The sequence below is a fragment of the Pinus tabuliformis genome, chromosome 7, assembly GCF_031772625.1.
Source record: "Pinus tabuliformis cultivar Carrire ecotype Pingquan chromosome 7, CPIR1, whole genome shotgun sequence".
NCBI classification, from domain to species: domain Eukaryota; kingdom Viridiplantae; phylum Streptophyta; class Pinopsida; order Pinales; family Pinaceae; genus Pinus; species Pinus tabuliformis.
This window is the reverse complement of record NC_142293.1, coordinates 776,885,579-776,913,006: the sequence shown is the minus strand read 5'-3', so window position 1 is coordinate 776,913,006 and position 27,428 is coordinate 776,885,579. Positions and strand designations below refer to the sequence as shown.

At 40.2% G+C, this 27,428-nt stretch overlaps 1 protein-coding gene across 2 annotated transcripts in view; it reads left to right on the top strand.

Moving 5' to 3' along the window:
* The window catches only part of LOC149249883 (transcription initiation factor IIA subunit 2-like), a 55,708-nt gene extending 32,835 nt beyond the window's left edge, over positions 1-22,873 (top strand). For both annotated transcript variants that reach the window (XM_089458819.1, XM_089458820.1), the window contains exon 4: positions 22,402-22,873. In XM_089458819.1, the coding sequence (XP_089314945.1) occupies positions 22,402-22,542 (141 nt within the window). In that variant the 3' untranslated portion in view covers positions 22,543-22,873. The remainder of the gene's footprint in view (positions 1-22,401) is intronic.
* Positions 22,874-27,428: the final 4,555 nt, after the last annotated feature.

The window sequence follows — 27,428 nt, the reverse complement described above, 5'->3', positions numbered from 1 at the left end:
AAATAAAACTCCAAAGGTTCTTTTTCGTAATTTTAGTCTTGAATCTGAAAAGGCATAAATCGATACTTAGGAGAACCTTTTAGTCATGTTCAACTAAAGTATTACTATTCCTTTTCATAAATAGTCCATCCCAGTTTGGAAAATGGTTAAACTTATACTGGGTAGACGTCTTTTCATTTACTTTATCGAGTTCAAAAGGACAAGTTCTCGACAATTTTTCCATGTTTTGGGAGTTTGAAAAGAGCTGAAAGTGAATTCCTCCTGGAGGAACAAGTGGTATAAAGGGTAGCAACTGGTTTTGATCATAATGGAATTGCTCAAAACACGCAAAGGTGAAGAGGCTGGCTAAGAATACTATTCATTGTAACGGTTCCTCAAGAAAGAGTAAAACAACCAAGTGAAAGTGTATGATTGTCCAAGCAGATGGTGACAAGGGAATGAGAATACCAAGGCTCATTTGGTAGAAATAGGTTGATAAAAATGACAAGCACAAGGGATAGGATGAGAATGGTTTAATTTTTACACAAGCTTGAAACATGAGAAACTATGCTTGAAATTGGTTTCGTTTTTACACAAGCTTGAAACAGAGAAAAACTATGCTCGAGAGTAAGAGTCGTTTCAGTTTTACACAAGCTTTAAACAAAGAAAACTATGCTTGAGATAAGTTTTCATGCCCCCAACATAATAACACTAGTCTAGGCACATGCCCCCCCAAGCTTCATTTCATTCCCCTAAGTAGATTATTGGTTAATAGTAGGTGGATGGAATGAAGGTTCATTTACGAGATCAAATGAAAGACTTGACTCGGCATTCACGAGAACTAATCAAAGACTCAAATTGAAGGTGATCTGTTTCATTTTTTAATGAGCTTGACATACGAAAAGAACTATGCTCATGACACCTTGTTTCATTTTTTAGCGAGCTTGACACAAGAAAAGGAACTCTGCTCATGGAAGCTTGTTTCATTTTTGAACGAGCTTGACACAAGACAAGGAACTTTGCTCCAACGCCTGGGTAGCTCAGTAACCTAGTGGGGGAAGGTTAAGCGCTGGTACGGGATATCCAAGATGGGACGGGATGGGTTGGGGCACTGACTTTTGCATCCCACTTGATACAGATTGTTTTGATAATTAGAATAACCCATTTTGGGTTGTCCAGTCCTAGGAAAGCCCTGATATTGTTGAAAAGGTTGGCATTGGAAATATTGGCCCGAATAACGCTGTTGCATGGTTGTTGTTTGACCAACAGGAGCTTGGGGCATTCTTTGTAATTGTTGCCTTGATGGAATTTGCGTCATTCTTGGAATAGGCTGACTAATTGGCACCTATGGCATGCTATAAATAGGTTGACTAATTGGCACCTATGGCATGCTATAAATAGGTTGACTTACTTGCACCTAGTGAATAGTATGATCAAGTGAGTCATTACTTGGAGGGGGTTCCGTCACAACAGGAGAAATGTCCCCTTGTTCGACAGGATCTAAAGAAACAAGAATAACCTGAGCGACATGGACTTCACTCTCAACGAGAAAAGTGCGATCACCCGAAGGTGGAATCAAGTCAATCATTTTCTCAATCGATGTTTGGTGGGGAATGGACTCATGGGATTCACGTTCAGAGAGAGTGGGATTGACTAGATTCAGATCAATCACATCATCAGTTAGTGGAGGATTGGGAGAAAGCTTTTGGTAACCAGTTGGAAGTCGTGGCTGAAAAGATTTGAGATTTTCCAACACTTTTGAGGCTTCATCCATATAAGGACAAAGGTGAATAGGATGATTCCTTTCACATAACCAACTATTCAGAGGGTTTTATTATTATGCATTTTTCAGAATACAACTATGGTGCCAGAAATGGCTCACCCAATAGAGAATGCCCTCAGCAGTGGTACCTCTCCTCAGATACAAATATTCCAATTGATTAATAACTGGATGAGCAATCCCACAACAACAATTGCAGCTTCCACTGCTCTCCGCGATAGGGACTGCGTCACCCGATCCAGCTCACCATCACCCAGTTTGGCCCATGAAAATCCCAGCGCTACCTCTTGGCCTTGCATCAACTCTGCTAGCCTCAACACAACTGCTGAAGCTTCTGCGTTAGCCCTCAGATCCTCTGCGTCACCCACACTGACTTCTTCTGGCTCTGCGCAGCTCCCAGCTGCCTGTGCGTAGCACCCAGCTGCCTCTGCGTCAACCTCTCCAGGCTCTGCGCTGTCTCTCTGGTACTAACTCTACCTCTCTGCTATGTATCCATTGCCCTTCGCTGCAACTCAAATCACTTGTTCGATTTCTCTCAGCAAACCTCGCTCTAGAAAGTCAAATTGACTGATCAATCTCGGTGTGTTCTCCAACTGACCCTCTAGCCTTCTCTTATACTTTTCTTGTTGGTCCATCAATGGCCGAGATTAAATCTTTAATCAACGACTAAGATTAGATTTGGCTTGATCCATGACTTTTGGAACATTCTAACCCAGTTTTATATTAATACCCATTAATATTTTATTTATCCTAAGTTTAAACCTAGAAACTCCATTAAAAATATTAATTATTTTAATATCTCCAAAACCGGTTGGAATTTGCCCAAACCATTTTTGGGTCTTGGAGATCTCATGTGTTTTAGCCTCTACACCAATTTTCATGGCTAGGGCACATCCGATGCTACCCCAAATCGACACTCCCTCTTACTGAGGACTGTGCTCTAGTAATACTCCACACTGAGCATCACTGTGATTATTTGGCATAGTCCATGTGCTGATGCTAGGCCTCCCTGCCCAACATCCTCTGCACTGCTGCCCATAGCCTTGCCACTGCCACCGCTGCCCATGGCCCTGCCACTGCCACTGCTGCTACGATAGCTCCCTCTGCATCCGTGCTGCTGCTGGTCTATCCTCCCAGCACTGCATCCCCTCTCATCATGCTGCGTTGTGCTACTGCATACTTCTACTGCACTGCAACTCAGTTACTGAGAATTAAGTAACTGATCCACCCAACTTCTAACATCCCTGTCAGGCTGGAAACACTCTTGATGTTGAAGCTCTCTCTGCCGCTAACAAGTTCTCCCTCTACTGACCTCTGTGCTACTGTGACAACTCCTTGCATCTCGCATTGTTGTACACCTCTCTGTGCCATCTTGCACTGGTGCAACACTCCCGTGCCTCTCGCACTGTTGCAACCTACTAGCCTCGCGCTGTTTGGGGACTCCTGCACTGTAGCACTCTCTGCCGCTTCATTCGCATCCGTCTCTACCTGCATCTGCCAATCCTGCTACTCCTCTTCAGGGCTTGCATAGCAAGGTATAATCCAAGGTGTTGGGTACCTCAAGGATCCTGACCTTCATCGCCTGTAGTCCGTTTGACTACAATTCGATGTCTCCCCACTTCTTCTCAAGTGGCACAATCGTCATCCTCCTCGACTTCTTTCTCCGCCCTCGCTAGTGCTGCCTTGGTCTTAGAAGCCTCTCCCTTACTCTTCTTTCCTAGGACACTGATTCGCAAAATGACCCAGTTCTCCACAATGGAAGCACTTGACCTTGGAGAGGTCCTTCTTCTTTCTCTTCTCCTGCTTTCTAGCAGATGCTAGAGCTGCATCTTCTTCGTCCTCGATTCTGACCCCTTTGCCGCTATTCCCCGCCTTGGTCTCTTGTATGATCTCTTCTTGACGAAGAGCCGCCCACAGTTCCTCCCAATCCAAAAGGCTCCTCTTGCCTAGTATGCTATGGACAAATACCTCCCAATCCTCTGAGACTGTGTTCAATGCGGTCCTCACCATCAATTCGTCATCCGGCGTGGCCCCTATGGAAGTTAGCTGGTCACAGATCTCCTTCAATCGATCGAGGAAGACATCTATCTGCTCTCCCTTATGCATCTGGTATGAGTCATGACCGCAGCTAATTTTCAAGTAACATCTTCCTCTGCACGAAAGTATGCTGGTACAATTTCTTCAGGGCCTCCCACATCTCATTTGCCATGTCCTTCTTGGAAATATGCGACACCACATGATCCTTGACCCCATCAAAGATGATGCACTTTGCCCTGGCCATTGCTGCCTCGTACTTCTCATTTTCAACTGGGTCAATTGGGATCGCCATCACTTTCAAGGCGAAGTCTTTGATGTGATATTTGTCTAGAATGGACAAGATCCTGGCCTTCCAGACCACAGAGTTGGATGCTCTGTCCAACCTATCCTGATCTCTCAGCCTATTCACGACCATCTCGCTGCTCTTCTTTCTACTCCTTCGAGTCTCTCTACTTCCCTCCTGGAAGTCCTATGTTCGACTCCTGCTGAGTCTCTCAACTTCCCGTTTGGAAGTTCTCGGTTCGACTCCCTTTGAGTCTTGATTTCCCTTCTGGAAATCCCTCTCCCAACGTCAAGTTGCCCCACTTCGATCGTCTGTGCAACTGCACCATTGATTCGGATTCCTTGGCTAGAAATCCACCTCGGCAGCAACTCCCTCTACCTTGGTCTTGCCCTGTTAGGAACTGTTCTGACCACAGTTCCCCACCAGCGTCACTCCGCAAATTACCCATAGCCTCCTATACCCCAGCAACTTAAGGATTGAGCCACTTGGCTGTGCGCAATCCCGACACCGGCAAATTAGCTCCCACAGCCAACTGCGTTAGCCCTTCTGGGCTCTGCGTCGCTTTGTGTGAGCTTGATTCTGCCTCCCACAGCCTCTACGTTGGCCTCTCTCTGGCCCAAATTGATGACACAGTTCCTCTGCATCACTCCTTCCTCTATCGCCTTCTGCACGGATCAACTCTGTCACTCGGGGCAACTGAATCTGCTTCTATTGCTTTGCTAGCTGATGCCTTTAGTTATCCCGTGATCTGCAACCTCGCTCTGATACCATGTTCGAATTTCTAAGTCTATCCCGTTAGAAATTCTTCTTGTACAATCTAGTTTATTTCTTCCTACTTGTTTAATTACTTAACAAGTTATTTACCATGTAAATACCGAAAATAAACACAAGTACAATATCAACATCTACAGATCATCAATTGAAAGAAAACAAGCACACAAGTGACACCATTATTTTTGGACCAATGTCCTCAGAAAAACCCAATGCGGGAAAACTGATGCAGCTATTCAGAGGGTTTTATTATTATGCAGTTTTCAGAATACAACTAGGGTGCCAGAAATGGCTCACCCAACAGAGAATGCCCTCGACAGTAGTACCTCTTCTCGGAGACAGATATTCAGGTTGATTAATCCAGGATGAATGATCCCACAACAATTGCAGCTTCCACTGCTCTGCGTCACTCTGATAGGGATTGCATCACCCTATTCGGCTCACCAGCACCCAGTCTGGCCCACACAAATCCTCCCAGCGCTACCTCTTGGCCGTGCGTTAACTCTGCTAGCCTCTGCACAACTACTGAAGCTTTTGCGTCAGCCCTCAGACCCTTTGCGTCACCCATGCTGGCCTCTTCTGGCTCTGCGCAACTCCCAGCTGCCTCTGTGTAGCACCCAGCTGCCTTTGCTTAACCTCTCTAGGCTCTGCGCTCTCATTGGTACTAACTCTGCCTCTCTGCTATGTATTCACAGCCTCTCGCTACAACTTAGAACACTTGTTTGATTTCTCTCAGCAAACCCCACTCCAGAAAATCGAACTAACCATACTGTTGATTTGGGGTAGCATCGAATATGCTCTAGCCATGAAAATTGGTGGAGAGGCTAAAGCACATGAGATCTCCAAGATCCGGAAATGGTTTGGGCAGATTCTAACCATTTTAGAAGGTTCCAAAAGTCATGGATCAAGCCAAATCTAATCTTAGTCGTTGATTAGAGATTTAATCTCGGCCGTTGAAGGACCAACAAGAAAAGTATAAGAAGATACTTGAGGGTCAGCTGGAGAACATATTGAGGGAGACCAGTTAGTTCGATTTTTGGAGTGGGGTTAGCTGAGAAATTCGAACTAGTGGTCTGGAGAGCAGTAGGAGGCAGCAAGTACGGAACAGAGATATCGAGAACAGCATCAGGGGAAGAACACAGAGGTTGGAGAGGCAAACACAGAGCCTCTCAGGTAGACGCAGAGGCTTCAGACTGCGCAGTCATTGGAGGGCCTGTGTGGGTGACGCAGAGAGGCTCAGTGCTGACACAGAGAGGCAGGGGCTGACGCAGAGGGTCTGGGAGCTACGTAGAGGGTTTGGGAGCTACGCAGAGGTCAGCCAGGTTGACGCTGAGACTGGGGGAAGTGCTGAAGAATTTTCTCTCTGTTGGGTAAGCCAGTTTGGCACCCAGTTGTACTGAAGAATTGCTGAATAATAAAATCCTCCCTTGCTGCACCGGTTTTCCCACATTGGATTTTTCCGAGGACTGATTGTCCAAAATAATTGTGTTGATGTGTTAATTCTTGTGCATGTGTTTGTTTTTGTATCATGATGCGATATCTGCAGAAGAATTAATTTTAATGTTTACTGAAGGATTTTCTTTAATAACTTATCTGGAAATAAGTAGGTAAAATAAATTAGTTGTTGCGTGATAGAATTTTCACATGGTATCAGAGCAAGTAATCAGAGACAGGAAGGGAAAATCAATTATGGTTCGAGACCATGATGTAGAGGCATCTACATTGGGAGACTCACACAGTTTTTCAGAAAATTGCACAAGAGAAAGTGATTTCGATTTCTCTATGTTGGCTTCTAGGCTGGAAGAAGAAGTGGCGAGTGTGACTAGCTCTACATCATCAGAAGAATGGTATATAGACAGTGGGGCCTCTTGGCATATGATGGGAATCCGGGAATGTTTCTCAGATTAGCGGGAGGAGAAGATGAACTTTCAAATCACCATGGGGAACAAGGCAAAATGAACTCCAGTAGGGAGGGGTACCATAGTTTTTCAAACATAAACGGGAGAGCGGTTTCGTGCTACCAATGTGATGCATGTACTGGGATTGGGGATGAACTTACTTTTCGTGTCGCAACTTCAAGGCAAAGGCTATGACGTTTTCTTCGTCAAGGAGGAAGTATACGTCAAACACTCGAGCTGGAAAAAAAAGTGCAGATCGGGATCAAAAGTAACAGGTTGTACACACTACTCACTAATGGCACTAATAGGTAGTCATGGAGACAAGGATTTGAACAAACTATGGCACAAAAGAATGGGGCATTTGCACCGTGGGGCTCTGAGAATTCTCAGGAGCACTGTAACAGGGGTTCCAGATCTTAGTATGGAACGAGATGATGTATGCAGAGGATGTGCTCTAGGAAAGTATGCCAAGGCAGCGTTTTTTAGAAGTAAAAACAGGGCCAAGAGTGTACTAGGATTGATACACTCAGATATTTGCGGACCCATGTCCACTAAAGCTCTTAGTGGTGCCGAGTACTTCCTTACCTTCATTGATGACCACACAAGGAGAACTTGGATTTATTTTCTGAAAACCAAGGACGAGGTTTTTTGTCGATTCAAAGAGTTCAAGGATCTCGTGGTGAATCTGATTGGGAAGAAAATAAAAGTTTTGTGCTCAGATAATGGTGGAGAGTATGTCGATAAGGACTTCACTAATTTTTGCGCTAAGGAGGGCATCAGAAGAGAGTGGACAACTCCGTACAATCCAGAGCAGAATGGAGTAGCAGAAGCTGGATCAAACTGCAGAGGAAAAGAGGAAGAAGCTGGATCAAACTGCAGAGAAAGGATATCTAGTGGGATATAGCGAGAACGCTAAGGCATACAAAATCTATCTTCCAGGGAGTAGGAAGGTAGTAGTTCGACGAGATGTGAAGTTCATGGAAGACAGAGCTTTCAGAAATCTTGAGAAATGCCTTCCGAGTAGCAGTCAAAAGAGGAATTGTTGGTCAAACCTCTTCAACCAACGAAAGAAAAGAATTCTTCCTTAGATCAGGAACAATCACAGGATGAGGAGGAGCTTACAGAAGCACCTACTGGCAGAGGAAGAACGAGCAGGGAACTTCATTAGATTCTGCGAGATGCAGAGGACTTCATCGGTGTGCCAAGGAACAATAAGAGGGAGCGAAAACAACTAGATAGATATCAGGCATTAGTAGCTTAGGATGGGGAGCCTGCCAGTTTTCAGGAGGCAACTCAACATCAGGTTTGGTTGGATGCGATGGTAGAGGAATACAACTCCATAATGGTGAATGATGTCTGGGAGGTAGTGCCAAGGCCTCAAGACAGATCAGTGGTAGGTTCGAGATGGATCTACAAGATTAAATACGCTGCAGACGACAGTGTTGAGAAATACAAAGCCAGGTTTGTGGCTAAAGGGTATGCTCAGAAGGAAGGAATTGACTACGAAGAAACCTTCGTCCCGGTAGCTAGGTATACATCTATTAGAACCGTGATATCTCTTGCAGCGCAGATGGGGTGGGAGATTCATTAGATGGATGTCAAAACGACATTTCTGAACGATGTGATAGAAGAAGAGGTATACGTTGAACAACGAGAGGGCTTTGAAACACATGAGAAGAAGTCTCATGTATGAAGATTGAAAAAAGCCCTGTATGCGCTGAAACAGGCACCTAGAGCGTGGTATGGGCGAATCGATGGCTACTTGCAGAAAATGGGATTTGTCAAGAGTGGCGCAGATCCAAATCTCTACTATCTGGTTGTAGAGAATGAGCCTCTAATCTTAGCATTGTATGTGGATGATCTCTTCCTAATAGGATCATCCAGGCTCGTAGGGGACTGCAAGAAGAATCTAGCCATAGAGTTCGACATGAAGGATTTGGGACGAATGCATTATTTTCTGGGGTTGGAAGTTTGGCAGCGAAAGGGGGAGATCTTCCTTGAGCAAGGGAGATATGCTATAGAAATCCTGAAGAGATTCAGGATGGAGGACTGTAGACCCATGACTACTCCAATCCTAGTCATCGGGTTCAACGATTTTGAACAAATAAATTCGAAATTCGCGAACTTCAAATGAATTCGAATTTATGCATTCAAGTTTGCCGAACAAAATGGCGAACATGAACTATATCTTGAACAAAATCGCGAACTTAAAAAAATTCCATTAAATTCGTTGGAATTTGTTTGGGTTCGATTTTTTCTTCGTTTAAAAAAAAAATTAAAAATGAATCATTTGTATTCGCTGTTTGCGGGCCCAGTGGTTTTGGTTTTAGTTTCATTGTTTGCGGTGGTTTAGGTTTCATTGTTTGCAGCTCGTGGGTTATAAACTTCTGTGTTTAGTTTTATAAACACCATCAAACTGACCGGTGACCAGTTCACATCGTGAGTGATAGCATACAATGACAACTCCTTCCGCAGGTTTTCAATAAGGTTTTCGACAGACTTTTGGAGTTTTCGATGGGTTGTAGGCCGTGGCAGCGGCAACGACGACGTGTTGTGGCAACGACTCACCACTGACCACTGCAGCACGCCGACATACACAGCTTGGCCAACCGCCAATCCTGCACAGTGGCACATCACAATTTACAGTCTACGCTACACGCATACATTACACAGTTTTGTTGAACTTGAGGCCTGAGGGTTGCAGACTTGCAGTTCTAACTTCTAACTTAGAACTGCTAACTTCTGACAGAGAAGTGAGCCGCCTTCAAGCAGACTCAGCAAGCCTTCAAGCAGCCTCTAGCAAGCCGCACTGTCCAGACTCCAACTTCCAAGTTCCAGGTAAATCAAAATTCAAAATACACATTTTTTTTTATCAATTCAATAAAATTTACTAGTTTTTATCAGTTAAATACATTATACAATTTATCAATATTTAAAGAGGCTCAGGCTGATTTTGAATTGATAATTTTTTTTTTTTTTTTTATAAATTATAGTTTCTAACTTTCATAATTTCAGTCTGCAAAAAAAATATAAAACTAATTAAAATGTAAATTAAAAAAAAATTGCAGACATTTCAGGCTTCAAGCCTTCACCTAAGTCTTCAACAATCAGAGGTTCAGAACTTTCAAATTTCAATGGCACCCCCAAAATCAACTGCTGTAGCATGGAATTTTGTCAAAAAAGATGGGAATAATCTTTTGTGTCAGCTATGTGGACATGATTTCATTGGCTCTTTGACTGGAGCAGTGGATCACCTTCTCAATATTAGGAATGGAAGTGGAGGTGGTGTTGACGGTTGCACTAAGATCTCTAATGAACAAAAAGCCACAGTGGAGAAAGACTATTTCACTTCAAAGATGGAAAAGGAGAAAAGGGTAAATAAGAGGCAGCGAATTGAGAGGGAGATTGCCATGTCTTCCTCCAACACCATTAATTCAATCTCAACCATTGGTGGATCAAGTTCTACTCAAGTGAAAACAGGTGGAACCAAAACATTAAATCAATTCTGGAAACCTCTTGAGAAATAAGAAGTTGATGATGCTGTTGCAGAATTCTTTTTTGCATGTGCAATTCCCTTTAATGTGGCGAGGAGTCCATATTTTAAAAATGTAATTAAAAAGGCCATTGATTTTGGGAAAGGCTATGTTCCTCCTAGATCTTAAACTTTAAGGACAATTTTGCTAAAGAAAACAAAAGATAGAGTGACAGGAAAGTTGGTTGAGATTAAAGAGTCTTGGAAGCTTACAGGATGCACAATTTTGAGTGATGGTTGGTCATATTTGTGTCATCGCCCATTGATCAATGTGCTTGTTTATAGTCCTCAAGGGGTACTTTTCTTGGAGGCAGTGAATGCAATGGATCGAGTGAAGACATCAGAATTTATTTTTGGAATTTTGGATGAAGCAATTCAAGAAGTTGGGGAGAAAAATGTTGTCCATGTTATTACAAATAATGCATCAAATTGTATTGGTGCAGGGAAGCTGATTATGGAAAAGTATAATCACATTTATTGGACCCCTTGTGCAGCTCACTGTTTGGATTTAATGTTGCATGACTTAGCCAAATTTCCTTGCGTCAATGAGACAATCCGAAGAGTCAAAACAATTGCAAACTTCATCATCAACCATCGTCTCACTTTGAGCATATATAGGAAAAATGCATCAAAAGAGATGTTGAGGCCTTGTGATACAAGGTTTGCCACTTTTTATATTACTCTGAAAAGAGTTGTTGAGGAAAAAGCGAGCCTAAGAGTTATTTTTTGCAACAATGAGTGGGAGAGATCTACCATTTCAAAAGAAACTAAGGGGAAAAATGTGGAACAAATAGTTCTCAATAATGGCTTTTGGGAAAACGCAAACAATGTTTTAAAAATATGTGGCCCAATTGTTAATGTGCTCTGCATGGTTGATGGTGATAAACCTTGTATGGGTTTTGTTTATGAAAGCATTGATAGTTGCAAAGGGACCATTGCAACTGGTTTTAATAATGTGGAAGATGATTACTAGGAGATATGGGATTTAATTGATCAAAGATGGAAGATGATGCATAGTCCATTACATGCAACCACATGCTATTTGGATACTAGATTGTTTGGGTTACCAAGACATAGGGATGAAGAAGTCATGAATGGACTTATCCAGGGTATTGAGAAGCTAAATCCAGATCCAGAAATTGCAGGTTTGGTCATAAGTCAGTTGAGGGCATACAAGTTAGAAGAAGGGTTATTTGGAACACAATCAACAAAGTATGATAGGAGCAAAAGTGATCCAGTGGTATGGTGAGAATTTTATGGTTCAGGGGCACTAGAATTGCAAAATTTTGCAATTCGTTTCTTAAGCCAGGGATCAAGTGCATCATCGTGTGAAAGGAGTTGGAGTTCCTTTGACCACATTCATTCCAAGAAAAGAAATAGATTGCTATCTGGAAGATTATAAGATCTTGTTTATGTTCATAGTAACTTGCAGTTGGCTTGGAAAAATGTGGCTAAAGAGTCATCCAATATCTCTACTTCGTGGATTGATCTTGTTCCAAATGCATCAATGGATGAAGCTGATTTGTACATTGATAGTGACATTGACAGGGAATTGACTGATGAATCTGATGCTGAAGCATCTAGCAGATTCACAGCTCCTACTGCTCTTAATGATATAGAACTTTTTGATATAACAAGTGGGCCACAAGAACGTCAAGAATAAAACTTGTGTTCCTGCTTTAGATTTCTAGTTTACTTTTTGCATGAACAATTTTCTAAAACTGCCAAGCCACTTTAAACTTTCGAGTTTATATATTTTGAATACTTTTTTATCAGATTGTTTTTCAATATATGAAATCTGATATGGCCCATGGTTTTGATGAATTTGATATGGGTGCGAATGTCTGATGAATTTATCACCTTGAATGGGTGAGGATGTTGTTTCGCTGTCAATCAATTGATTTTAGAAATTAAAGACAAACTTAAAAAACAAAGGGGGTAAACTGCAATATACCATTGCCGGTACGTGCAGACAATCTCCCCGAATGCTGTGTTTAGTGTATAACAGTGGACAAGGCGGCCGACTTAGTTATCTCTGGCGGGATAGCAACCTATAGGGGACTTCCAAAATATACCCGGAGGTACGTGGGAGGGAAAACCATGGTGGTGTCGTCTAATATGTCCTGTACGATAAGAAGTATTCCGTTACTTTTCATACGTGGAGCGTCATCCGATATACCCAAGGGTACGTGGAGATTGATCTGATATACTTACGTACGTGGAATACCGACTACCGCCAAAATGTAACGTAGGCAAGTAATGACAACTCCTGTGTTTAAAGACGTCAGAACACATCTTTAGCCTAGACCTCTATGCATGTTTTCAATCCAAATGCCCCTTAGATTGATTGAGTAAATTTTAGAAGTTGATCTTCAATTATGTTTTAGTTTCAAGGCTCAAGGTATGAATTCATCTAGTCTTCCTATGATGCAACTAACATGATGAAAATAAATATTTTTCTTTGAATTAAGATCTATCTATAGGAAGGAAGAAACAAACAATGATGCAACAAACAATGATGCAACAAACAAAGCACTTCCTAACTAGATCTTTCAATTTCACTATTCCAATTCAATTCAAAGCCCTAAATGATGCCAAACAATGCAATGTAATCTATACACATTTCCTTTGAAAATTATGTAAATGTAATCTATGCACAATTTCCTTTCCTATTGTGAAAATGAGAATTCTAACTATGCAAATGTAATCTATGCAAGAGAATTCTTCAAAACAAACACAAGATGATTCCAAATCAGCGAAAGAACAATATAACAAGACTACTTATGAAAGCAATACCTTCCTTCACTAATGCAATGAAAGAACCAATCAAGTGTAAGTAAAGGAAATTCCAAATGAAATCAAATGTAATCTGAGATTTCATTAATAGAGGACTCAAACTGAAATTGGGTGAAAATTCCAAAGATCAAAAGAGATGACACTCAAAGGCGATTAACACTCATACACAATTCTTCAGAAACTAAAATTGGTAAGAAACACTAAAATTGTTAAGAAAATGATTTTTTTTCTTTTCTTTTCCTTTCAATTTTAAATGCAATGAAAATGAAAATGAATCTAGATTATTGACCAAAAGAACTCACACATATTGCAACTGTAATATGAAAATTCTTTAATCAAATCAACAATCAAGCTCAACTGTTTACAACTCTAATGACAAGAAGAAAGAAAAAAATAAACAATCTCTCATCAAAAGTAATCAAACTAAAATGTAAACACTATGATGGCTTTACAAAGACAGACAAATTCAGACTCAAGAAAACCTTCTAGATCAAAGCATAATGGAGAGCAAGGGAAGTAAATGCAAATTTTTGCATACTACAGGACCATCACATGTGTAGAGTGGGCACCAATGTGCATCATCGCACTTCCAGAGAGGAGAGATTGCGCTGGGGCGCCCTGTCTTAGAATAGAGGGTGTGCTGGGGCTAATTTGGTCAAAACATGACATAAGAAACCCTACCAAGCTAAAAAATGTGTTTTCTTAAGGTCAATTACTGAAGTGCCTAAAGAGAGTGAGAGAGAATACATATGAAGACTTAAGAGAGAGAGAGAAAGAGAGATAGAGAGGAAGTGAACAGTGTTCTCTCCGTCACATTTGATCACAAGATTGAATACAAGTGAGTGAATGAATATGTTTTGATAATCATCTCCAAGGTTTCCTACACAAGAGAAAACCCTAGTCACAACAAACCAAGACATCTTCTTTCCCTTCGATAACTGCTCCTAGGGTTTCCTCGTGAACCCTAGCGAATCTCTCCAAGAAGATAAATACCAAAATAAATATAGATGATGATCAATGTAAATACTAAAGACTCTCTCCTTCTCTATTTTATATGAGAGGTAAGGGAGGTTAACAATACTACGTGGGTCCAAGGCCTTACAAGCAACTTACATGAGCCTTTGTAGGTTACAAGTGAGACATCCACTGTGGAGTATAGTTGTCATGCTCTAATGGTGATGTCATGCACAATAACGACTCTAAGGTGATATAGCTACACAAGGCAACCCACATGACTCCATGAGCCTCCACATAGTCCATCTATTCTTCGAAGTAGTGTACCCCATGTGGTCGGTTACCCCCTCGCAAGAACATCGTTGAAGCCCCAAGCATCCTTGAGCCATCTCCATTCTTTCAATAGGAAACCAAGTAGCTACTTGTCAACTAGGGCTTGAAGCCCTTCACCATGATGCGTAATGCTCTACTTCCATTGTAGGACACTCTCCAAATAGGTGGCTTCTCCATGAAGCCTCAGTGAAGGGTGTCCACCAAAATTTTAAGAGATCTCCAATTCCTAAGTGAAGAACACTGAGCTTCCAATCAGTTGAGGTCAAGTATCAATTGAGCAAGCTATTTCAATTGTGCATATCTATCATAGACCATTTCTCGTGTTACAATCCATCTCGGACTATCAAGGGGTTGAACATACACCATGTACCCCAAATCTCATGGAGCACTACAAAACATGGTGGAAATAATTTTGGAGTAACTTGAAAATTCAACACTCCCTCTTTACGAGGAAAATGTTTACATCTACATTTGTTGAATTTCTTTGCAACTCCACTAAACTTACTATTTGTGAATCATTACTTGTGGCAATTGCCAAATCAACTGTTGTCATATGCAACAAGGTTGTCAACCATGCCATCATAACATCTCAATCATCCAATGGATGATGACCATTTGTGAATATGAAAGAATATTTATTTGGAGCATAACCAACTTGCCAAACGCCATCATCCTCCAAGTAAGCATCATGGGCCAACATCAACAAACACGACATTTCAAACTCTCCACGATATCTTGGAAAGACAATCATATATCCATAGAAGATCAAGTCTATCTTGGAATACAAAGGTTGTGGTATAGTCATCAAGCTATCCAAGGCGATCTCACCAATGTGTCAACATGAGAACCCCTCTCATGTACCTCAAATACCCTAGCAATTGAACCAACTCATAGTAGGTTAATTCCTTCTCTTGATGGAATCTAGAAGTAGGAGTATCAATAAGGGAAATTTCCTGTGTTTTGATAATTTTCTGTTGAACGTAGCACTCTACCAGTTTATTAATCGAGTAGATTACAGATCTACTGAATAAATGCACAACTAGGTTCTTAACACAATTAGTGGAAGCAAAAATTACATCAATCTCAATCACAAGTGACACAAACAAATTTTGCCCAATCAACAATTCTTCACTAATAATACAAAACCTAGTTGGTCTCCCATCTTGGGATAATGGTAAAGTCGAAGAAAATACAATTATAACATACCCTAGATCTTATCCAACAAATTAAGCCTTAGATTTGTACTCAATCTCTTTGGCTGATTTGAATCTCTAATGTTGCACACTTGTACACACTTTCTTGGTAACTTCTCATCATAAGAGTGGATATAAGTGAGTGAATGAATATGTTTGATCATCATTTGTAACATCCCCTCCACAAGAGAAAACCCTAGTTAGAAGAGACTCCAAAGCAAGATGTCTTCTTTCCTTTCCATAGCTTTTGCTAGAGTTTTCTCATGAACCCTAGTGAATCTATCTAAGACAACAAATACAAAGAGAAAGATAGAAGTGATGATTGATGGAAAGACTCCCAACAATACTATGTGGGATGGAGCCCTTATGAGCAACATAAATGAGCCCTTGTATGGCACACAATTGAGATGTCAATTCTAGAGTAGAAGTGTCATGCTCCAATACCAAACAATAATGACTCCCACGAGATGTAGCTACATGAGACAAGTCCACACCACTCCATAATGAGCCTCCATGGATTTCGTGTATCCTCCAAAGCAATGTACTCCATTGGGTAAGCTAACCCCTTACAAGAAACTAAGCTGCCACATGCCAACTAGGGCTTGAAGCCCTCCTCCATGATACACAATGCTCCACTTCCCCTTGTGGATGCTCTCCAAACAAGCGGTTGCTCCATTAGGCTTGACTGAAGGGAATCCACCAAAATGCGAAGGGATCTCCAATGCCCAAGGGAAGAACATTGAGCTTGCAATCAATTGAGGTCAAGCATCCATTGAACAAACTATCTCCATTGTGCATATCTGTAATAGACCATCTCCTATGTTACAATCCATCTCTAACTATTGAGGGGTTGAATGTACATCATGTACCCCAAATCTCATGAATCATTCCCAAATATGGTTCAATGTGTTTAACAAACACCCAAGCCAAAAGAGTTGAGGATGCCCTTGCTCAATAATTTATCCTACTCCCTTTAGTTTCATTATTAGTAATTACTTGAATCACATTTGGTAGGTCAATGCCATTAATGGTTTTCAATATTTGGTTCAAAATGCTTTGAGCATGTGGTAATTGATGAGGAGTCATGCATTACAAGAGACATTGCACTATCAGTAGACACGCCAATAACATTGATCAAATGCTAGTTTTTGACATTTGTCCAATGCTAGTGGTTACCCCACTATTTGCCCATTCATTTTTAAATTGTACCAAAGCTTCTTTGTATTTTGGCTCTTTCCATGTGTAGCCATCTCATCCCTAGAGCTTTTGTATCGAGGGGCCTTCATGTTTGCCACAACCATTTTATGTTAATGGGGGAGCAAAGGACATTGAATGGTATGCCACATGCAAAGAGAAATTGTGTTACTCTTCCATCCATCTTGGAGCTAGAGAAGCTACTATGGATTTGGTTGAGCTAACCAGATTGTCTAACCGCTGATTGGAGTGGATCCATATGTGGGGTTGCCAAATCTGGATGTGTGTCAAATGCAACCATGCACTCTTTGTTTCTTACCTCTTTTACCTATTATATCTTACTGAAATTTTGATTCCAATGGGCCTTTTATTATCATCTCCCTAGTGTCCCACAGAGATGCCTCTTTAGAAAAGCACATGAACTAGAGTAAGGTCTTCTCTCTTAACAACCATGGCTACATATAAACCTAGTGGTTCTACCATTCTTCACCATTGAAAGATTTACACATACTTCCACAAAGGCGTTGAGCAAGTTTTACTTCTACCTTCCTTGTCACCTCGTCTTCTACCCCTTCATCTCCTTCTAAACCTTCTTGATGTTCATTAAACTGGTCACCATGACCACTGCACTATTCTCCCCCTTTGTGCCTATTCCCTACCAACGACATGAGAATGAAACTTGGCGGCATACACCACGTGGAGAACACCATTTTCTTCACATCTTCAATAAAAAAACTTGTAGAATGAGGGAGAACATGGAACAAGGAAGAGTAGAAGAAGAGAACAAATCTACAAACTAACAACACAAGGAATTACAAAAATCTATGAAGAATGGAATTTGGGATTTAGCTGTTAGTATGAGTGGAATGTGATTACGGTGGCCTTCCTCCTAGCCCTCACAAAATTTCCTTCCTCAAAAACCAACAAGAAGAGCACTCTGCCCACTCCAGAGTGTAAACAGAGAAAACCCTACTCAAAGACGAATGAAATGATGGAAGAGAGTGATGGAGAATGGCTTATATGCATCAAATGTGTTTACCCTAATTTGTGGGGCCTATGTGTAGACCCTACATTATAAAAAAAATAGGGCCAAAATTGCTGTCCCTTTTGCTATCTGTAGGAGTATTCTTGCCTTCTTTTGGGAGCAGATTGCTCCCCCATAGGATAGAGAGTGAGGTTTAAAGCTCAAGAGTGCACTCTTGGGGTGCTCCGTGAGTAAATTGCTTGTGAGCCAGTTTCAAAGTGGGAGTGCCTTCAAAACCCCACACTCTTGGTATCCATGGATATATTCTGAACTAAGATATATTCCTCATACTCCCCATTAATGAATATTGTGATTTCAATAAAACTTGAAGGAGAAAGGAGAAATATACATTTTTGATAAACAAGAGGGTTATTTAATTGACTGAGTAATCAGTTACCAAGTTGAAGATATCCAAAGTGTATTAAATGAGAGTCCTATATGTCCAAGAAAGGTCGTGCAACAATATTGATTGCGAGTATGTACAAGTATCAAGTCAAGTTGAACAATAGTTGTTGAGTCAAGGTTATTAATGTCAGAGTGAAGTTGAGTGGTGCCATGAAAATAGTGTCATAGTTTGCCTTGTTGGACATTGCACACTCAACAGGAAAACAATTTATGCAGGTAATTTAATTGAAAAAATCAAATGAAGAATTACGCAGTACACAAAAGGATGACAGAAGAAAGTTAAAGATGGAAGATGACACGGAGGAAGAAGAAAGAAGATATTGACATAAACAAAACAATAGTGAAGAAATAGAATGGGGCAACAAAATCAAGCAAAGCCATAAAGAAAAAAGCGAAAGAAGAATAAGTGTAATGAAAGTGAAGGCAGGAAGAAATGAAGCAACAAAAGGAAGGTAAGAACAAGATATAAAATAAAGGATATTGTGTGTTGTAAATGAGATGCAGAAGAAAATGAGGTGAGGATCAATCCAATGAAGATGAAATTCCCTAAATAATTTGATGACATATCTTGATATTTGTTGATGGAATTTATGATGGTAAGATGGTCCTTCTATGTTGACATGAGTGAAGAAAGCAGGGAGAATTAGCTCCGTAGAAATGCATTTGAGATGTATGAAACCTTTATTATTCCCATGTTCAATGTTAATAGAAATGGTGGACTGGACCAGAACTGGCCATTTTGAACTGGTTTAGTATCCTTTCAGTTTGAATTGATAATTCAAACCAATTGGATCAGTTTTGACTTAAACAGGTCCTGAATTGGTTAGAAATGTTTAATTTGACCAGTTTTATATCGGTTCTCTCCCCCCCGCCTCTGCCCCGCCCAAAAAAAGTAAAAGAACACAAAACCCGAAGGTTTGCATCTACCCTAATACCTAATTTTTATCTATTTAAAGTTGCCCTCTCTATTGTGGATGGACTTATCCTCATTACTTGTAGCTGCTTCCATCATGACAGGATACAAAAATTGGTGTTGGACCTTGGGAATATACCATGCAGAGAGTGTAGAAGATCAGATTTGGATGATTATGTAGTTTGATTTGATTGTAGTCTATAATGTGATTGTAGTCTATAATGTGATTATTGTAGTCTATAATGTGATTCAGATATGTTTTGTTCTTGGTGTAATTTTGTTGTATTCACCCTTGCAATGCTACAAACATGATAAAGCTTTGTATATTTGGTGTCTAATGGTTATATATATATATATAAAATCAAAATTTGAATATCTTATATATATATATATTTTTAAGGGTGGTTCATGGACATTGGGTGGCCACTACATCCACTGGAAAATCCAGGCAGATCAATCCGAAGGGATCTACCCGTCAGCCAAACAAGCAGGGCCTAACCCCAAGGGTGTCGAGGAGATTTGATCTCATGACCTCCCAACGGCAAGATACTTAGCAACGGGAACTCAACCAACTGAGCTAACCCTTGGGACTAAATATCTTATATATATATTTTTGGTCTGGTTCAGTTTCCATTTTTGGGGTCGATTTATATATATATATATATATATATATATATATATATATCATCAAAATTTGAATATTTTATATATTTTTTGCTCTGGTTCAGATTTTGTTTTTGGGGTTGATTGGTTGGGTTTCTGTTTTGAGAACATTGCGTGACTCAATTAATAATGACAAATGTAACTGGGCATATGGCTATAAGCAATGTTACAGCATGTGACCCTATTTGGTCATGTTAATGTAAGACATTTGATGGTCCATTTCGCGGGATGCATGTTCGATGGCACCCAAGTGATCATGATGACGGAAGTTGTTATCCTAAAGAGGATTGATATGCCATCAAGTTATGGAATAAACTACTTGGGTGGGTATGGGGATGATTATGTGAACGTGTGTTCTAACTTGATGATGAATTAAAGTCTTTGACAAGACATTTAGGAAAGATTGAGATGACTTAGGAACCAATATATGATTAAGGGGAAGTAAAAGGTTTGTGATTCGAGAATTCTTGACAAACCTTGTATGTGAAATCCTAGAGAACTGGTGGGTTGGGTGGTGACTATTTTTTAAGGATATTGACAACAACGATGGTTATATTCAGCAGGGACAAGATCCAGTAAGAAAAAGCCAAAAGATAAATATCAAGGAAAACCCAAAGACTAAGATATCAGATGAAGATTGGACATTGGAGAAGACTGCAGAGGAAGATTGAATATTGAATTCACAACGTATTCAATATTGATTATTGATGTGTTGGTTGCATAAATATGCTTTTAATATGTAAAATAATAGACCAAGCATAAACAACAATGTACAGAACTAATAATGAGCCCATGTGGATAGTGAGATGTTTAGGGATGAGGATTTGATGGAAGATGTTGAGATAGTCAGGGATTTAAAAAAAACACGGTTAGAGGATTTCTATTAAAAAACAAAATCTGGTTTACGGGCCAGAACCCTTCCATAGTTCATCTAGTTCCATCATAGTCAGGGATATTGTTAACAATATCCGTTGAGATATCCAGAGATATTGTTAACACGGTTAGAGGATTTCTATTAAAAAAACAAAATCTGGTTTACGGGCCAGAAGTTAGAACCCTTCCAATCCACATGCATATTGTAACTTGATTTTTCCATCGGGGCCAATAATCGCCCCTCCTGCTCCTGCCACCCCTGAGATAGTCAGGGATATTGTTAACAATATCCGTTCAGATATTCAGGGATATTGTTAACACGGTTAGAGGATTTCTATTAAAAAACAAAATCTGGTTTACGGGCCAGAACCCTTCCATAGTTCATCTAGTTCCATCATAATCCAACACTCTGGAGTCCAGTACGTATGCAACCTTATGCTTATGGCATTGTTTTCCAATAATTCTAAATAAATGCCTACTGTATATGCTGAAATAGATGCCTAAGAACATACAAAATTTGCACAACATCAGAAACTAGAATTTAAGTGAGAACTGTCCAAAAACTTGCTGCCAAGACTCATCTTCAGAATTATTTTGGCTGGTTTGGAGCTTGGACCAGCTTTCCTCATTTTCTTGCTGCAGTTTCACCAGATTTGGCATCCATTGGAGCTAGCTGTAGCCCGTCAACAAATAGATCCTCCATCTCCATTTTGCAGTGAAGTGCTGCCACCTTGGTCCTCATTTCATTCTGAAGGGGATCAATTTTTATCTGCATAAGTTCAAGTTTGGGATTGATTAACAACTGAAGAGAATTGCGAGCCTTTTCCTCAGCTTCTTGTCTCTGCATGAGGAAGAGCTGCAGTCCTTCCATAGCCTCGAGGACCCTTTCCGGAATTGCATTGATGTCAACAGATGCAGAGTTATGGGAAGAGGAGCCCACATTTGCCATGATGGAATTACCCAGTGTCAACACCGATTTGCAGGGACGAGCTTTGTTAAGCACAGTGATATTGTAACTCAATTTTTCCATCGGGGCCAATAATCGCCCCTCCTGCTCCTGCCACCCCCGAGATAGTCAGGGATATTGTTAACAATATCTGTTGAGATATTCAGGGATATTGTTAACAATATCTGTTGAGATATTCAGGGATATTGCTTGGAATTTATATCGCGGTTTTGCCACTGCAAACCATGTGGTATCCTTTCCTTTTGTGTGACTGATTTTCTAGTTTGTGCATATTTAATCCCAATATCCATTGTATGTCAAAGTGGCATAAGCTATGGGAATACAAAGACCATGACTGTGTGTTGCAATTTGCCTCTTTAAGGATGTTCAGATGTACAGTGTCTTTTAATGCCCCAAACACTTGTAAGTGATCTTCAATGGGAAAACGAAATTGCTTTTAATCATTTTGTAGTTAGCGGTCATGAAAATGTCTCCTGGAAGGAGAAGTTTTTACCTTTCTGTAAGTGGTAATTTTACTGCTGTTAGTTAATAGTATATCTATAGGTGTAGCACTGCTTGGTAAACCTTTAAAAGTTTTGCTCTCTGTTTAACCTAATTTCTGTTTACGGCATATTTTCATTTATTCATGAAGTTTATGTGGACTTGTTATAGTAGCAATTTAATATGATTTCCATCCTTTATCTTGCGGCTCAAAAATGTTGACTGTCAGTAATTTTGATAGTAGTCTGCGTTTCCTTTTTTTTTTTTTCTTTTTTTATGAACTGCACCTCTGTACAAACTCTTAACTGGGATTTTTACTGTTACAGGGGCATTTGCACACTTACAGATTCTGTGACAACGTATGGACCTTCCTTCTGCAGGATGCACTCTTTAAAGGTGAGGATATAAACGAACAGGCTGGCAGGGTGAAAATTGTTGCTTGTGATTCAAAAATTCTCACCCAGTGACCCAAGAACTCACTAGAATGGAGAAAAGGTGAACTTCAGAATAGTTGGAATCATGTTATTCGTAGGCAGGAGCTGCAGGTTCTTGAACATACGTTATTGGTACATTGGATAAAAGGTTTGTCTGATGATAGAATGCAATTCCTGTTTGCTTGTCCGTAGAGAAGATTTTTGGGGCCCTTGAAAGGCAGATTATGGGATTGCAATGTAACTATTTATGTAACTGGTTTTCCGTTTTCTTCGACATATGAATCCAGAATTGAAAACGTGGTTGCCCATTTTTTTAAATTCGGTGTTAAGAAATTTTAAATTTCATCTCAAAAGGGTTATTTTATCTTTGTTTCAAGCAACGTTTATTTTAATGGAGGATTACAGTGAAAATCACAAAAAAGGATAGGGAATTGAAGGGAATTTATTTTTCTGTTTTCGTTGACATATAAAAATCAAGCTTTTTAGCTAATAATTTGTTTCTGTGGAAAGTTTGCTCATCGAAAAAATTCCTTGTTACAAAAGTACTATTTTAGATCGTGCAGTTCAATTCAGCGTTGGCTGAAATTCCATTTGGGGTTCATGGTCATATCATGGCTATATTGCACTTTCATTATTATTGCGCTCTTCCAATTTTTTAGTCTAAAACGGTTTTCAGTTTCTTTAATTGAACATGTTTTTTTGTTCCTTATCACCATATCATAATCTCAGAAGCTTTCTATATTGTCATCTCAAGGATATGTTGCGTTATATGTATCGTCTATTACTACTAATTTCGGGAGTTTGTCAAAATTCATGCTTAAGAATCATATACATTCATACAGTAGAAATGGGGCTGATATGTGACAATACTTGATGTTGTCCACACATTAAGGAAATAGAGCATAACCACCCAAAGAGAAGCTTGTTTTTATCATTTTATATAAATAGAGGTAGATGTTCTTATGGTCTTTAACTCTTTCAACTTGGAACTATTGAGATGAAGTCAACCACCCCTTGTGTCCTAACTGTTTGATCAAACGTCAGCATATCTTAAATGGCGACCACTCTTTTTACTATCCCTTATTATAGGCCATGATTGCAGCCTGAGTGCCTTATTTAATACAATGGTTGGTAGAACCTTGCAACGATAAAAGTGATTTTTGTTCGTTTGATTAATTTAAGTCACCATAAATTCAAATTGCTGGCAGCATCACCTGGACATTAGGGCCCATTGAGAATGATATTGTTGTGGGTTCTTGTTTCAATAGTTAATCTGCCAGAGTTTTTGTGTGTTGCATATAATCATTGTCATCGGATTTACCAATTTTTATTGAAGAAGTTTGAATTTCGGTAATACCATAATGAATGATTGGCAATTTCATCGGAATCAGGACCGGACGCAAGGAATTTAATTTGGACCTTGCAACGATAAAAGTGACTTTTGTTCATTTGATTAATTTAAGTCACCGTAAATTCAAATCCCATGGCAGCATCACCTGGACATTAGGGCCCATTGACAATGATATTGTTGTGGGTTCTGGTTTCAATAGTTATCTGCCAGAGTTTTTATGTGTTGCATATAATCATTGTCATCGGATTTACCAATTTTTATTGAAGAAGTTTGAATTTCGGTAATACCATAATGAATGATTGGCAATTTCATCGGAATCAGGACCGGACGCAAGGAATTTAATTTGGACCTTGGTGTATGCTACATTTGACCATAAAATGCTATATGCCAGTGTCGAAATTACGTTACTCTGATAAAATGTGACAGTCAGGGTGGCATTTTTTTGGTTTAAATTAACATAAATGAGTAAAGTTTCTATTAAAATCTGCACCTGGACGCAGCCAACACATGGGAAATCTGGTATAATGTTTCTTCTTAGAGAGGATCCTACCAGGAGGGACTAACAAGAGCATAAAAAAGGCTCAACTGAAAACCGATTGCTACAAGAGGCCAACATACATAGACATTACAAATTTGGCCAAGTAAAAAAACACATTTACCATAAGAGATTATCATAGTTAAGGAGAGAGAACTTCTGCCAGAGGCCTCCTGTTATTGAACAGCAATTTTCCAATGGGGTGGCTAGATGCTGTACTTGTGAAATTCTGGTTTTTGCTTTTTGTAATCAGCAACTTCAATGCTTCCAGCTGTCTGAGTTCGAAAGGGCCCGAAAGAGGAAACTGGGCCAGCATAGAAGAGCATCCCCGAGTATGAGCAGAGCAGCAAATTACGCTGGCATGAACCGGACAAGAATAAACAGAGACTTCGTGAACAAATAATAAGACATAAGACGTGATTAGCTCCTGAAGTTGCTGTGCTGCTCAATTCCCAGCAATCGGACACATATTAAACTCTCTGCTATGCAAATTAAGTATGTAATAAAACTGATTTGCATGTACATCCACTCCCAAGCCTAAGCAGAGCTGCCAGTTAGACTTCCTCGAACCGAGACTTCTTGCACAGAGAATGAGACCTTACAGCCCAAGAAATTAATGCGCTGCCCGAGATAACTATTCACAAGGTATAAATTCTCCCTCTGCCAATTAAGTAAGACACAGCAATTGTCTTCCAAGAAGTGCAGAGTATTGTCAATAGCTTATGCAGAGTATTGTCAATAGCTTATGGGAAGCCAGCCCAGCTCAGATGAACAGTCTCTGGGCACCTTTGCAAGAGAATTAATCCCAGCTCCAATGACACAAGCGATCTATAGCGAAGAAGGACAACGTAAGTCATGAATTTAAATCCAAAACTGGAAATCCAACACACTGCAAATCTTATCACCATTAAACTTCATAGTAGCCCACAACAATGAATTCATCAATGCTTCAAGTGCGAGGTCAGATCGAGTTTGGCTGTGCCGTCCAGACTAATCTTGCCACCTTTTTTGAACTTGTATCTTGATGTTATGATCAAGACTTGGTGAGGGGGTGTAACATAGCCCTTACTACCCCCAGCCCTAACTAAGGGAAGAAAGAGGCAATTACTATCCTCATACTATGCTGACCCAGTCTCCATGGTCCAATTATGGAAATGTGGTCCGAATTTGTTTGCTTTCTTTTACTCTCCAGAAACTCAAAACGAATAATATCATTCAAAACGAATAATATCATTACGTTCGTCTCATTGAGACGATTCCAACAATATGAAATTTGTTTCAATCCAACTGTCCAATTGAAAGATATGGCTGATTAGAGTGTTGGCCAACTATTTTGAGCCACATTAGCTTAACTTGCGACGTGACGCTCGCATGGTTGTCAAATCACATGCCTTGTCATGCCAAGTGGCCGTTGTGGACTTCTCATACGAGGTCACATATAACCCCATTCATGTAGTCCTCACAACCAACTATAACATAATGTATGTTATATACGATGAATATATGCGGGTGCAGGCCCTCTATGGTCACATCACCCCATGAAATAAATAATGGCGGGTCTCGACATTGTATGTCGCTAAAACTTTCGGGGACAATCCTCCGGGCTACGTGGAAACACACACTCAACATTTAGGCGTAGCCTCTGCCTTGACCGATAATGAATATGTTCGCACCACACAACACTTGTCCCCCCAGAATGGGCCCCACATGCTAAGTTAGCCTGAAACTTAAATCCCAAGTGTTTTACTTGCCTTGCACCCAAAATCACCAGGGTCCGAGGTGACATCACTGGTCCTAAACACTAGGGTGATGTAGTCCCTTGTCACATCCTCCACACCATGCACCACGTAACTGTGGGTTCCACCACAGAGCTTTTCGTTAATATTTAACTAGGGGTCGTTCTTTTGTCGTTTTGCGCTGGGCAACATACCCCATTGCCGCATCTTCATGAGGATAATACCCTCACAAATTTCTGCCATGCTTCATTCGAAACCCTCGGGGAGGAACCTCCGAGCTCATCCAATGATTGTGGACGCACTTCATTGATGACCCAAATTTCTCCTACCCAAGTGTTTGGTTGATGCGCTTGGTCACATGGATTACTCCTCTTGCTCCTGAGCTTTAGCTTGCAATGGTTATAGTAGGAATGGTTTGAGAACAAATCCCAGCCTACGAGCTCAGTGATAGTTGGTTCTAAGCAAATATGTCTACTGAGACTTGGTGTTTGGCGAGTAGGGCATCAAGGTTAAGCCCTGCTTGATTGGTGTGTACGATAGCTTGAAATTGGTGGTTTTACCTTAGCGCGCGCGCACATACACTATCCATTCTGAGCTTGTAAGAACTCGGCCTAAACCTGCATGTAAAATGTAGGAATATCTCTCTCTCTCTCTCTATATATATATGTGTGTGTGAATGCTATTGTCTTGACACTGCAATTTATTAGCCAGGACCCATTGGTCTATTCATTTCATCTAGGTAGCCAATTAATTAGTAGAGGTGATCCACCTCTTCACACACATATCATATAGGCCAATCCACAAATTGAGGATAATTATAGGAATAAACCATATATGAAGGAAGACATTTGAGAACATTTTAGCACAAGAATTCCACATTCCTCGTTTATGCATAAGACAACACTCCTCAACAATTAACATAACAGTTATTTAACACAACAATCATAGATCCAATATTAACAAGCACAAAGCATAAGAGCATATTTATCTTATAAGAGATTTGGCAACTGAGAGTGGGGCTCTAACTCTCCACCTAAACATAGACTAGTTACAACCATAGTTTTAAAACTCCGACTCCGACTCCGACTCCGACTCCGACTCTGTCGAGGATCGATTCCGACTCCGACTCCGAAACGGTAATGACTCGGCCGACTCGATTTCAATGACTCGGTCGTTGTAAAAAATACATTAAATATTTTTTTTTTTTTATAAAAAAACATAATTTTAAAGATTTTCATTCATGTTTCCAAACACACAACATTATAATATAGATGGAAGACAACATATGATCAAAGTA